The sequence below is a fragment of the Muscardinus avellanarius genome, assembly GCF_963383645.1.
Source record: "Muscardinus avellanarius genome assembly, chromosome: 3".
NCBI lineage: Eukaryota > Metazoa > Chordata > Mammalia > Rodentia > Gliridae > Muscardinus > Muscardinus avellanarius.
Window position 1 is genome coordinate 113,869,887 of NC_137788.1, and position 14,194 is coordinate 113,884,080.

The 14,194-nt window shown below is 40.4% G+C and overlaps 1 protein-coding gene across 2 annotated transcripts in view; it reads left to right on the forward strand.

Moving 5' to 3' along the window:
• ASH1L (ASH1 like histone lysine methyltransferase) overlaps nt 1-14,194 on the forward strand; it is a gene marked incomplete at both ends in the record, with an annotated part of 106,786 nt that overhangs the window by 58,496 nt on the left and 34,096 nt on the right. The window contains 3 exons of one of the 2 annotated variants that reach the window (XM_080691920.1): nt 8,823-8,911; nt 11,757-11,802; nt 11,913-12,021. In XM_080691920.1, coding sequence (XP_080548046.1) covers nt 8,823-8,911; nt 11,757-11,802; nt 11,913-12,021 — 244 coding nt within the window. The remainder of the gene's footprint in view (nt 1-8,822; nt 8,912-11,756; nt 11,803-11,912; nt 12,022-14,194) is intronic. The other variant, XM_080691921.1, reaches the window with a different exon arrangement.

The following is a 14,194-nucleotide window of genomic DNA, read 5'->3' on the forward strand; positions in this document are numbered from 1 at the left end:
ACTGGGCATGGAATCCAAGCGCTTTCTACCTCTGAGCTACACCTCCAGCATTATTTTAATTCTTTATTTTGAAATGGGATCTCACCGAGTTGCAAAGGGCCTCACTAAGTAGCTGGCTGCAAACCTGTATCCTCCTGTCTCAGCCTCCCAAATGCAGGGGTTACCAGCGTGCGCCACCATGCCTGGCTTCAGATTTTGGTTTTACCTTCCCTAAATATCTCCTATTTCTTTAAGAATTCTATTACCATCACTAAAGTCTTTGCCACCATTATCTTTTCTTTGGTTTCCTGTGCTGTATAGCCTTACATCTTAGTCCATTTTGTCATAACAAAATACCTGAGTCTGGAGAAGTTGAGAGATGTAATAGTTACTGTTCTGGAGACCCACGAGCATGGCGCATCTGCTCAGCTTCTGGTAAGGACTGCCTGACAGTTAACATCACATAGCAGGTGTGTACAAGAGGTGCAAACACCAGGTGGAGCCTTCCTCTTAACAGCCTGCCAATTATGGTAGCTGATTCTTTTCCCATCAGTCCCAGCTCTTTCCCTTGAGACTTAACCCAATCTCTCAAGAAAGACATTAATCTATTCATGAGAGTAGAGACCCTATGACCTAATTTTTTTTGTGTGTGTGTGGGTCTGGGGATTGATCCCAGGGGCATTCTACCTCTGAGCTACACCCCCAGCCCTATTTATTAATTCTTTATTTGGAAACAGGGTCTCACTGAGTTGCAAAGGGCCTCACTAAGTAGCTGAGGCTGTCCATGAACCGCGATCCTCCTGACTCAGCCTCCCAAGTGCTGGGATTACAAGTGTGTGTAACCATGCTCAGCCCTAATTATGTTTTTACAGTCCCACCACCTCCCAACATTATTACATTGGTAATCACATTTCAGTTGGATATCATGGCACACACCTATAATTTTGGTACTTGGGAGTCTGAAACAGGAGACTCACAGGTTCATAGCCAGCCTCAGAAACTTGGCAAGATCCTGTTTCGAAATTTACAAAGGGTTGGAGTTGGGGTGTAGCTCAGAAGCAGTGTCCTGGCTTCCATCCCCAGTCTTAAAAAAAGGCAAAACTTTAAACATGAGTTTTGATACTATCAAACCGTAGCACCGTCTAACAGAACCATTCATTTCCATTCTTACTTCCCTTCAACCCGCAATATATACAGTAAAAAGAGAAATGATTTTCTAACTTAACCAATACCGTACTTAAGACCATTTAGCAGCTTATCATTACAGTGAAATGCAAACTCCCTACCATTGCTGATAATAAGGACGATTTTCTCTGACTATTCTGTCTTTCCTGTGTCTACCTCTCCCTTATTTGTTATATTGTGTCATACCCAGTTCATAGAATATACTAAGCTCTTTCCCACCAGAGGATTTAACCCAGGGACATTCTACCTCTGGGGTACACCTCCAGCCCTCTTTTGTTCTTTATTTTGATACAGGGTCTCACTAAGCTGCTGAGGGTCTAAGTTGCCGAGGGCCTCACAAATTGCTGAGGTTGGCCTTGAACCTACGCTTCTCCTCCTCAGCCAGGGATTACAAGCATGCTTCACCACACCCAGTTTGTATTATCTTTTTCATTGCTGAGATCAAAGCATCTGACAAGAACAACTTAGGGAAGGAGAACTTTAGCCAGCACAGTGGCACCTGCATGTAATCCCATTGCTTTGAGGCCAGCCTCAGCAACTTAGTGAGACCCTGTTTCAAAACTAAAAATATAGAGGTCAATCTGAGTTCAATCTCACTACCAAAAAATATTAAATTTTAAAAAGTTGGCAGCTTTTGTTAAAGTTAATATACACTGTACCCAAGAGAAATGACTATATTTCTATAGGAGTGTTCATAGTACCTTCATTCATAATGGTTATATGAGAGAGTCAACTAATATATTCACATCGCAGACTTTTTTTTTTTTTTTTTTTTTTTTTTTTTTTGGTGGTACTGGGGGTGGAACCCAGAGGCTTTCTACCTCCGGGCTATACTCCCAGAACCATTTATATTTTATTTTGGAAACAGGGTCTCACTAAGTTGCTGAGAGCCTTACTTACTAAGTAACTGAGGCTGGCTTTGAGCCTGTGCGATCCTCCTGTCTCAGCCTCCCTAGCGTGGGGATTACAAGCGTGCGCCACCACGCCCGGCCACATCATAGACTTTTATCTAGCAGTAAAATGGAAAAAACTATGACAGACACACTTTTACTTCTAGAAAAATAAAATAGATGTACTTTTCCTATTGTGCATAGTAAGTAAAAGTAACATAAGATTTTTTGTTATATATGAACAGAATAGCCTGAAAGGTGTAAAATAGAAAGTAGAGCAGCTAGGGACTGCCAAACATGAAGAACTCTATAATGATGAGTCCCCTGAGTTTGTTTTTTGTTTTGTTTTATTTTCGTTTTGCTGTATGTATCCCACACTTGAAGCTGAAGAAACTGGCAACCAGGAATCACCATCTGGTGTACACAAAGAAAATGGTATAAACAAAAAAAGCAACAAGTAGTTTGTTTTCTCTAGCCAAAGACCAGGAGAGGAGAAACCTAATAAACAGAAAGTGTCTAGACAGTAACCACTTTTGTTCTAGCCAAAAATCACAGAAGCACCATTGTCCCATCCACACTCCCACCAGCACACACTCATTAGGTAACTTCCATCCCCACTTAGCAGTAATTAGTTGTCCCTCTTGCCCTTTCCTGTTCTGACATAGTATCAGAAGAGGTCTAGCAGAGATTCACAGCTTTTACAAATACCTAGCATAGCATGGCCAGCACTCAGATTTCAATGGAATCTGACTTAGAGGGCTCCTGCTTCCAGCCAGTAATAGCAAGGCAGTTCCAATCTTCCTCCTTCAGTGAAATTTTAGAAAAGCCAGGCAGAGCTGGGTGTGTGGCCCATGCTTGTAATCCCCACACTTGGGAGGCAGAGACAGGAGGATCACGCAGGTTATAAGCCAGCCGCGTGCACTGGCTTAGGAGACCCTGTTTCCAAATAAAAATGTAAAAATAGGTCTGGGAGTGTATCCCGGAGGTAGAAGGGCTTCCAGGAACTCCAGTACCACCAAAAAAAAAAGGGCTGGGGATGTAGCTTGATGGTAGAATGCCTCTAGGTTCCATTCCTAGTACTGCAAAAAAAAAAAAAAAGAGGAACGGGAAAAAAAAGAAGAAAAGCTAGCCAAAATGCTTATATAAAATCTAGAGCTGGACATGTTGGTGTACACATGTAATCCTAGTACTTCGGAGACTGTGACAGGAGGTCACTGGTTCACAACCAGCCTCAGCTACTTAGGTTCTCTGCAACTTAGACCCTGTTTTAAAATAAAGAATAAAAACAGGGCTGGGAGTTTACCTTGAAGGCAGAATGCCCCTGGGTTCAACCCCTAGTACCACCACACAAAATTTTAAATCACACTGGGCAGGATGGTACACACCTGTAATCACACTGCTTGGGAGGATGAGTCAGGGATTACAGGTTTGAGGCCTGCCTCTGCAATTTAGGGAGACCATGTTTCAAAATAAAAAATAAAATAAGGCTGGGGGTGTGGCTCAGGCAGAATGCCCCTGGATTCAGTCTCCAGTACCCCCATACATTTAAAATATACGTACATACATGCATACATACATAATACATACATACCAAAATAGAAACTTTTAAACTGAAAGACTTGGTAATTGCAATAAAAGTCAGGGGTAAAGCTCAAAGAGCAGAAGGAAAAGGACAGAGAAAGAATCACTGAACAAGAACATGGCACAATAGATATTACCCAACACTGAATTACAGACAAAAAATAAAGTTAAAAGGAAGAATCTGAGGAACCTGTGACACTGACAGAAAAGTTAATCTTGGTGTTCTTGAAAATAGAAGAGGGGGGGAGGTCATATACTGTGTTTCTGGTTTTTCAACATGAGGAAAAGTAGGTGAGACACAAAAATAATGTATGGCCCTTTTTGTGTGTATAGAGGTGCTGGATATTGTAAACCCTAGCATTCTACTTCTGAGTATACCCCCAGCCCTATTTGTGCTGGGAATTGATCCCAGGGGCATTCTACCTCCAAGCTACACTCCCAGCCCTATTTTTTTTTTTTTTTTTTTATCATTTTATTTTGTCTCACTAAGTTGCACAAGGCCTTGCCTGAGTAGCTGAGGCTGGCCACAAACCTGTGGTCCTTCTCTTTCAGCCTCCCAAGTCCTAGAATTACAAGCATGTGCCACCACACCAGGCTTGGATATTCTTTTTTGATACTGTACCAGAAGCATAACTGTGTTAGTTTGTTGTGTTTGTTTGTTTTATTATTTAAGTATAGTTGTGTGTGGTGTGGTTACACACGCTTGTAATCCCCGCGCTTGGGAGGCTGAGACAGGAGGATCACACAGGTTCGAAGCCAGCCTCAGCTACTTAGTGAGGCTCTCAGCAATTTAGTGAGACCCTGTTTACAAATAAAATATATAATAGGTCTGGGAGTATAGCTCGGAGGTGCTATAAAGCCTCTGGGTTCCACCCCCAGTACCACCAAAAAATAAAAATAAAATAAAAAATAAGTATAGTTGAAGTGTGAAATTAGAAGTCAAGGGACTTTTTTTGTCATTTAGTCTTCTGCAATTTGGAACTTAAATTCATCCTTGATTTTAATTCTTTATACCTTGATCGTTAAAAAAAAAAATTATTGAATTTTTTTTTTTTTTTTTTGGTGGTACTGGGGTTCCTGGAAGCCCTTCTACCTCCGGGCTACACTCCCAGACCTATTTTTTACATTTTTTTATTTGGAAACAAGGTCTCCTAAGCCAGCGCGGGCGGCTGGCTTCGAACCTGCGCGATCCTCCTGTCTCTGCCTCCCAAGCGCGGGGATTACAAGCGTGCGCCACCACGCCCGGCTAAAAAAATTATTGAATTCTGTAGCTCTTCAATTCCCTATACATATCCCCAAAATTCACATTTGTTAATACAACCATTGGCTTCATCAGAAAAATAAGTTCACAGTGATCACTTGTTTTCCAAAGTTCCAGTGTTTTCTTAAATCTCAGATTGTATCTTTGGTTACAAATACTGTTAGTTATCTGTTTTGTTTTCTTTTGTTTATAATAATGCGGATTGAACCCAGAGATGTTCTCCCATTGGCCAGAACCCTGGCCCTTTTTTATTTTATTCTTTTGTGGAAAGTACTGAGGATTAAAACCTACACTGGAGCTACACTCTTACTCCTTCTTTATACTGAAGCAGAATCTTACTAAGTTAGGAAGGCCTCACTAAGGAGCTGAGGCTGGAGGAAGCCTTGGATTCACCTGTCCCAGTCTACCAGGTACTGGGATTACAAGTGCGCCACCACGCCCAGCTCCTTTTTTTTTTTTTTTTTTTTTTTTTAAGATAGACAGGCTTGTACTATGTTGCTTAGGCTGGCCTTGAACTAGGGATCCTCCTGCCTCAGCTTCCCATATACTGCTCTGAACCTGGCAGTCAGCTGTATTTCTTAGAGTGACCCGGTCACCTTTGCTCATTTTCAGTGCCTGACTATGATGAATCATAGCTTGCCAGTTGTTCTTACAAGTAAATATGGTGTTCTGTGAAAAAAGCAACTAGCTTAGTTGGCCATTCAAATATTTGCACAAGTGTTTTTCTTAAGACAGCCCTCCTACCTCATTATGCAGCAGAAATGCTCTATGTCTACTACTGTTGTGCTCTGAAGAAAATATTACAATTTTTGATTTGTGGGTCAAGATTTAATGTAGTTTTTACCTCTATGTTAAGAGCATTTTTATATGAGACTGGCTTTAGACCTTCATGCAAGTGTGTGACGAGAAGAATACAATGGCTATTATTCTGCTTTGTGCTATTTCCTTGATTTGTACTACAGTGCCAGCAGTTTACCCACCATTGCTTTTATGCCATTAATATAAATGTCAGCATGGTGAAAAAGGTATATGATTTTTTTTTTCCAGAACTAGGGATGGAACCCAGAGGCATTCTACTTTCGAGCTACACCCCCAGACCTATTTTTTATTCTTTATTTTGAAACAGGGGTTCACTGAGTTGCAGAGGGCCTCACTAAGTAGCTGAGGCTGTTTGAGAACCACGATCCTCCCGTCTCAGCCTCCCTTATGCTGGGATTACAAGCGTGTACTACCACGCCTGGCTCTATATGATTTCTTAATAGTGTCATTAAAATAATTTGGCCTCTTTGATTCTTCAGGTCAGTAGAGCACACTTTGAGAACTCCTGGTATAGAGATAAATGAACAGACAAATAGCCAAATAACGAGCAAAAGAGTAAGCCCTTCCACAAAAGAATTTAACATTCTAAGAGTTTGAGAAGACAAAAGTTCATATGCAGAAGTTGGAGTGGCTTTCTTTGTTGTTGTTGTTGTTGTTGTTGTTGTTGTTGTTGTTGTTGTTTTAATTGGAGACTGAGCCCAGGGGCATTCTACCTCTGAACTGCATTCCAGTCTGTTGTATTTTTTATTATGAAACAAGGTTGCACTGAATTTCTGAGGATGGTCTTGAACCTGTGATCCTCCTGTCTCAGCCTCCAAAGTACTGACTGGCATTACAGGCATGTGCTATCATGCCCATGTTAGAGAGGCCTATTTAAGGTAAAAAGAGGGCTTTGAAGTTGGCTTTTTTTCTAAGCCCGTGGTGGAACACGCTTGTAATCCCAGCATTAAGGAGGCTGAGACAGGAGGATCGCACTTTGAGGACAGTCTCAGCTACTTAGTGAGGCCCTCCGCAACTTAAAGACCTTGTTTCAAAATAAGAAATAAAAAATAGGCAGGGGTGTAGTTTGGAGGCTGAATGCCCCTGGGTTCCATCCCCAGACCCGCAAAATAAAATAAAATAGAATTGACTTTTTTATTTTAAACTTTGGTTTGTACTTAAGCATTCGGCTCCCAGGCAGTAATACCCCCAGCCCTGTTTTACTTTTTACATTGTTTGTATGTGTGTGTTTTGTTTGTTTTTGTGGTACTAGGGATTGAGCCCAGGAGTATACCCTCAGCCCTATTTTTTATTCTTTATTTTGAACAGAAACAGGGTCTAAATGCCTGAGGCTGGCCGATAACCTGCACTGTTCCAGTTTCAACTTCCAAGTACTGGAATTACAAGGGTGTAGTGCCACACCCAGCATATGGCTTTTCAAATTAGTATTTCAAGGGTTAAGGATGCAGGTCAGTGGTAGAATACTTCCATAGCATGTAGCATATATGAGGCCCTAGGTTCAGTCTCCTACATAACAACAAAAGAGGGGCGGGGGAGACAGGTGGACCAGTAATCAATAGGTAGGAAAAGGAGGGAGAAAGCCCCTGGGTTCCATCCCCTGTACCATCAAAAGAAAAAAAAAGCAAAGGTAGGGGAAAAACTATTAACAGCTCATAAATTTATATGAGCTCTTTAAGTTGTTTAAAATGATATATCGCTTCTTTTGTAGTCAGCCTTACACATAATAATAAAAGAGCAGGTGGTTATTAATTTTTATAATCAAAAAAATTAAAAAATCCAAAAAAGTATGGTGCACTCTTTGTAATCCTATTACTTGGGAGGCTGAGAAAGGAGGATTACATAGTTCGAAGCCAGTCTCAGCTACTTAGTGAGGCCCTCCGGGACTTAGTGAGACCCTGTTTCCAAACAAAAATAAAAAATAGGTCTGGGAGTGTTGCCCAGAGGTAGAAAGCCTCTGGGTTACATCTCCAGTACCACACACAAAAAAAAAAACTATTAACAGATCATAAATTTATATGAACTCTTAAGTTATTTAAAATGAGATATCTCTTTTTTTGTAGTCAGCCTTACACTATAATAATAATGAAAGAGCAGGTGATTATTAATTTTAATAATCCAAAAGTCTTACTGTTTAGCTAACTTCATAATAGCTCATTTTGGTAATATATAGTAATATAAATATATATATTTGGTAACATAAATATATATGCTTATTTTATCCCCCCTTGGGATTGAATCCCTGACCCTTTTTTTTTTTTTAAACAAAAGTCTTATTGAGTTGCTGAGACTGACCTCAAATCTACAATCTTGTCTCAGCCTTCCACTGAAAATACAAGCATGTTCCACCATGCCTGGCTAAACTACTGTAAAATTTAAACATATCTTAAGCATATGTCAAATGGAGTATGTATAATAGAAGGAAGATGAAATTAAAAATTGATGGAGCGGCGCGAGGTGGTGCATTCCTGTAATCTCTGTATTTGGGAGAGTGAGACAGGGTGATCATATTTGAGGCCAGCCTCAGCAGCTTAGTGAGACTGTTTCAAATTTTTAAAGAGCTAGATGTGGTGGCACATACTTGTAATCCTAGTATGTGAGAGACTGAGACAGGAGGATCACAGGTTCAAGGACAGCCTCAGCGAGTAGTTAGATTTTTTTCAACTTAGCAAGACCCTGTTTCCAAATAAGAAATAAAATTGGGCTGGGGGTGTAATGCAAAGGTAGAATGCCTCTGGGTTCAATCCCTAATGCCACCAAAAATTTTTTTAACTAAAAAAAAAAGATACTTTGGGTCAAATTAAGAGAATTCATAAAAATTAAATCTTTTTCTTTCAGTACATACTAGTTTTTGTTTTGTTTTTGGTACTGGGAATTGAACCCGGCATTCTACCTCTGAGCTATACCCCTGGCCCTATTTTATTCTGTATTTATAAATTGAGCCTCACTAAGTTGCTGAGGCTGGCTTTTAACATGCAGTCCTCCTGTCTTAGCCTCCCTAGTACTGGGATTACAGATGTGTACCAACATGCCTGGCTCCATATTAGATATGATGGCTCTTTGATCCCTTTGTATGAATGCATCAGTTCAGCATGTGTTGAAATTGATAGTGTTTTTTGTTTCAGGAAAGTATCTAAGACAAAAGAGAATTGACTTCCAGCTTCCATATGACATCCTCTGGCAGTGGAAACACAATCAGGTAAAAAGACCTGTTTTACCATAATTCATCTGAAGTGGTAAGGGAATGGAGGGGCAGAAATGTGAGTCTTTTGTTCTGCCTTCTTGTTATATTTTCATCTTAGGAGATAGTATGAAGTGTCCTTGAGAAGGTTAGAGACTAAGAAAAGTGAATTTGCATCCATATTTAATGTGACCTATTTGCCTTCACTCACACTGCAAAATAGCAGTAAGTTCCTACTTCACTAGGCAACCTTTTGTTGTCATTCTAGGCTTTTATTTTGGTAGCAAAGATTCTGTTTGGTAAGAATTCTATTTGATGCAGGTCTCAGGAGAATTTGGATGTGCTGCCAGCAGTCCTAAGAAATTGCTGGCTTTATTTTTGTTGGCTGTTTCCCATCAGTTTGGAATTTATTTTTTACATAGAAAAGACATTTTCCTACCAAAGGATGCAGGGAAATGTTTAGCACTCTTTTAATCCTAAAAGACCTTTTAAATATATTGATAATTAAAAATAGGATGGTCCTATTTTTTGCTTTTATCCCTAATTGAGATGTTTCCCCCACTGATTTTTTTTAATATGCTATAGCTCCCAGGCCCATATTGAGAACAACCACTAAGAAATAGAAGGACTCATACAATGATGTGAATAGGCTTCTGTGTCTTGCCAAAATGCTGCCAACGATTAACTTTGGATAGCCAGAAGCAATTGGCATTCCCCTCTCCTTGCTCTTCTTTGATGATCTTCTTGAAGTGTTAGAGTGTCAATGTGTTAGATGCCTTCTTGGTCGTTAGCAATGGAGGCAACACTCTGAACATAGGACTGAAATTTCATGGTGCAATTAATCCAAAGTATTAGTAAATAGTCAGACATATTAATAAAGGACCCATCATGTCTTCTTAAAGCTTGATAGCTCCGTGTTTTTTTTTTTTTCTGCCTGCCCTCTCCCCTTTAGTCATTAAATTAAATAAAGCTTAAAGTATATTTTATTGTAATTCCCAGTTGAGGCAATAGCTGTAACCCCATGGTATTCACCTTTTTAATTTATTCATCTAATCTTATTTTTATTGGAGGTTTAACCCTAAGGCATTCTACCTCCAAGCTTCAGCTCAAGCCTTATTTTATTTTATCTGTGTGTTTATTGTACTGGGGATTAAACCCAGGAGTGCTCTACCTCAGAGCTATACCCTGAGCCCTAATTTTTTTTTCTTTGTGGTGTTGGAGTTGAACCCAAGGGCATTCTACCTCCATGTTAACCCCAGCCCTACTTTATTTTTATTTTGAAACAGGGCCTGCCAAGGTTGATAAGTCTCGCCACTTGCTGAGGCTGTCCTTGAACCTGAGATCCTCCTGTCGCAGCCTCCCAATACTAAGGTTACAGTTGTGCGCCACCACACCCATCTTATTTTTTATTTTGAAACAGGGTCTCACTAAGTTACTGAGGCTGGCTTCCAACCTGTGATTCTCCTCTACTGGGATTACAGGTGTGTACATCATGCCCAGCTTCTTTTTTGGGGGGGAGGGGAAGAGTATTGGAGATTGAACCCAGAGGGATTCTACCTCCAAGATACACCCCAGTCCCTTTTTATATTTTATTTGGAAACAGGATCTCACTAGGTTACTGAAAGTTTCTGAGACTGGTCTCAAACTTGCAATCCTCCCCTTTCAACCTCTCAGGTACCAAGATTATAGGCATGTTCTTTCATGCCCCACTTATTTTTTATTTTGAAACAGGGTCTCGCTAAGTTGGTGAGTGGCCTCAAACCTTTGAGCCTTCTGTTTTCAGCCTCCCAAGTACTAAAATTATAAGCATACACCACCAAACCTAGCCCTCTTTATTTTTCATTTTGAAACAGGGTCTCACCAAGTTGTTAGACCTCACTAAGTTGTCAAGACTGGCCTTGAACCTCCAATCCTGCTGTCTCAACTCCTTACTCCTTTTTAGTTTCGTATACCTACCTGGACCACGTACGCAAGCCCTATGTGCGCTTCTAGTTAGGTTTTCCTTGCTGAGGGTTGAGCCCAGGGTGTCACGTGCCGTGCATATATTCTTATCACTGAATCATACCTCAAGTCCCTTGCTTCTGATAGAAGCATATAGTTTTGTTTTTAGTTTTGGTTTTGTTTTTAGTACAAGGATTGAACCCAGATGCATTCTACCTCTGAGCTATATCTACAGTCCTATAAATGTTTTTTTGAAAGAGGGTCTCACTTGGTTGCTGATATTCTTGCTAAGTTGCTGAGGCTAGTCTCAAACCTGAGATCTTCCTGTGACAGCCTCCAAAGTACTAGGATTACCAGCGTGCACTACTGCACCTCGCTGAAATAAAATTTTAATTTGTTCAAATGAATAGCTTTGATCTTCAGTATGATTTTTCTTTAATTCTATCCAACAATATGCTGAAGAAACAATTCAAAATAACTTTTCTTAGCCAGGTACAATAATGCATGCCTGTAATCGTGCTACTTGGGATGCTGAGACAGGATTGCAAGTTCACAGCCAGCATATTGAAATTTCGCAAGACTCTTTTTCAAAATAAAAAGTAAAACAGGGCTGGGGTTGTAGTTGATAGGTAGAATGTCTCTGGGTTCAATCCTCAGTATGACCCAAAAAAAATTCTGAGTGTAGTGGCACCCACCTGGTTAATACCAGCAACCCTGTAGGTGAGGTGATTTCACATTTGAAGCCAGCCTGAGCAAATTATCAAGACCCTGTCTTAAAAAAATAAGTAGAGAGCCAGGAGAGTAGTTCAGTTGTAGAGCATTCCTGGATTCGATCCCCAGTAACCCTAAAATGAATAATACACCTCTATGTAAAATGAAGTTCAATGCTATATCAGGATTTTTCTTTCCTTTTTTCTTCTAGCTATATAAAAAACCAGATGTCCCACTGTATAAAAAAATCCGTTCAAGTGAGTAACTTGGGACCTATTTTTTTCTTCCACCATACCATCAATGTTCTTTTAGCCTGGCACTTGAAAAATTATTATGTTCACAAAGTATTCTTTACTGTCTTCTCAAGATGTCTACGTTGATGTCAAACCCCTATCTGGTTACGAGGCTACCACCTGTAACTGTAAGAAGCCAGATGATGACACCAGGAAGGGCTGTGTGGATGACTGCCTCAATAGGTACTGTAACTGATTCCTCTACACCATAGGGCTCCAGGTGAGGAGAGGAGAGGAGAGTTGGAGTGAGGGCAAAGAGGAAGAGCATTGTGTGTAGAAAGACTGTGGTGAGGAGCTATCAGTACCCGGGTTTGTACATGATTACTGAGTCACTGATGTTAACTGAATGGTGATGCTATTGTTAGAGATGAAAAGTATAGGTCTACTTTGGAGATAAGAATTATGACTTTGAGACAGGAAGATCGCTGGCCCAAGGACAGCCTCAACAAGTAGTGAGACTCATCAACCTAGCGAGACCCTGTTTCAAAGTACAAATGAAATAGGGCTGGGGTGTAGCTCAGAGATAGAATGCCCCCAGGTTCAACTGTGTGTACATATGTAAATATATCAGCATCAATCCCAGTACTCTATATTGGGAAGGGAAGGGGAAAGTAGAAAGATGAGGGAAAGGCCCACCAAGTGCTGTGTGCGTGTATGTCACTGTCAATGTCACTATATGTGGGACTCTAGTGTGCCAATAAAAGCATTAAAAAGGAATGCCCCTGGGTTCGACCCCCAGTACCACACACAGACACAAAAAAGAATTATGACTTTCATTTGGGACCATTTAGTTTAAAATGACATTGAGCTGGGCATGATGGTGCACACTTGTAATCTCAGTACTTGGGAGGCTGAAACAGGAGGATGTGGATCCGTGGCTGCCTCAGATACTTAGTGAGACACTCCACAGCTTAGTGAGACCCTGTTTCCAAATAAAGAATAAAAAACACGGCTGGGGGATATAGCTCAGTGGTAGAATACCCCTGGGTTCAATCCCCAGTACCACAAAAAAAAAAAAAAATTGAAATACCAGAATGGAAGTGTCTGGAGACATATGAGTGGAGATCGAACATGCTAGTTTCAAAACAAGCAAATTCACAGCAAAAATTAACCAGTGAACTTTACATAAATACTTCCTGTTCCGGGTAGTTTCCTAGCCAACAGTAACTGATTGCCCAGTCTCCAGCCAACTGTCTGTGGGCTGAGGGAACCAGTGTTTCATTCTCTCTTCTTCAGCATGCCAGCTAGGAAATTCTGCCTTGCTTGAATCACTATAAATTCACATCTTTACAGAGTAGTAGTAGCTGGTATATGGAAAGTGTTTTTTGCCTTGATATTTTCACTCACAAATATTTCTTAAATGTACACTGGTATGTATCGATGTGGTCCACAGCTCATCACTTTCCAGAACTTCGTTATCATCCATGAGTTGGTATGCCATACTTTGCCATTCTTCTATTGTTGGTCATTTAAATTATTTTCAGTGTCTTATTATTGGAAATCTCACTGCTCCCAGATGTGATGGCACACACTTGTAATCCCAGCATACGGGAGGCTGAGATAGGATCTTGGTTCGAGAACAGCCTTCGCTACTTAGTAAGGCCCTTTGCAACTCAGTGAGACCTTGTTTCAAAATAAAGAATAAAAAATAGGGCTAGGGGTGTAGCTCAGAGGTAGAATGCTCCTGGATTCCATCTCCAGTACTGCCAAAACAAAACTGAAAACCTCACTGCAGTGAAACTCTTACACTTTTTTAAACCCTTATTCTCAGAAGAAAAATTACATGTAGGAAATATATAAGCATTTGTAGGACCATCCATATATTATTATACACAACTCATAAAATACTGAGTTAATGTTTAATAAATCACTGCCAAAAATATAAATATTCATATCTCGGTTCATTTTTGGTGATTTAATGTTTTATTGAGTTAATATTCGGGAGCACCATATGTCCAGAGAGTTTTCAAATAGTTTCTCTTTGTATGTGTGTGTGGTACTGTGGATTGAACACAGGGACCTTCTGTCTCTGAGCTATACCCTCAGATCTCTTTTATTTTATTTATTTGTTTATTTATTTATTTATTGGTGGTACTAGGGTTCCTGGAAACCCTTCTACCTCCGGGCTACACTCCCAGACCTATTTTATACTTTTTTTACTTGGAAACAGGGTCTCTTAAGCCAGCGTGGCTGGCTTCAAACCTGCGCGATCCTCCTGTCTCCGCCTCCCAAGCATGGGGATCACAAGCGCGTACCACCACACCCGGCTATGTTTTTGTTTTGAAACAGGGTTTCACTAAGTTACTGAGGCTTCCCTCGAACCTTTGATCCTCCTATCTCAGCCTTCCAAGTACTG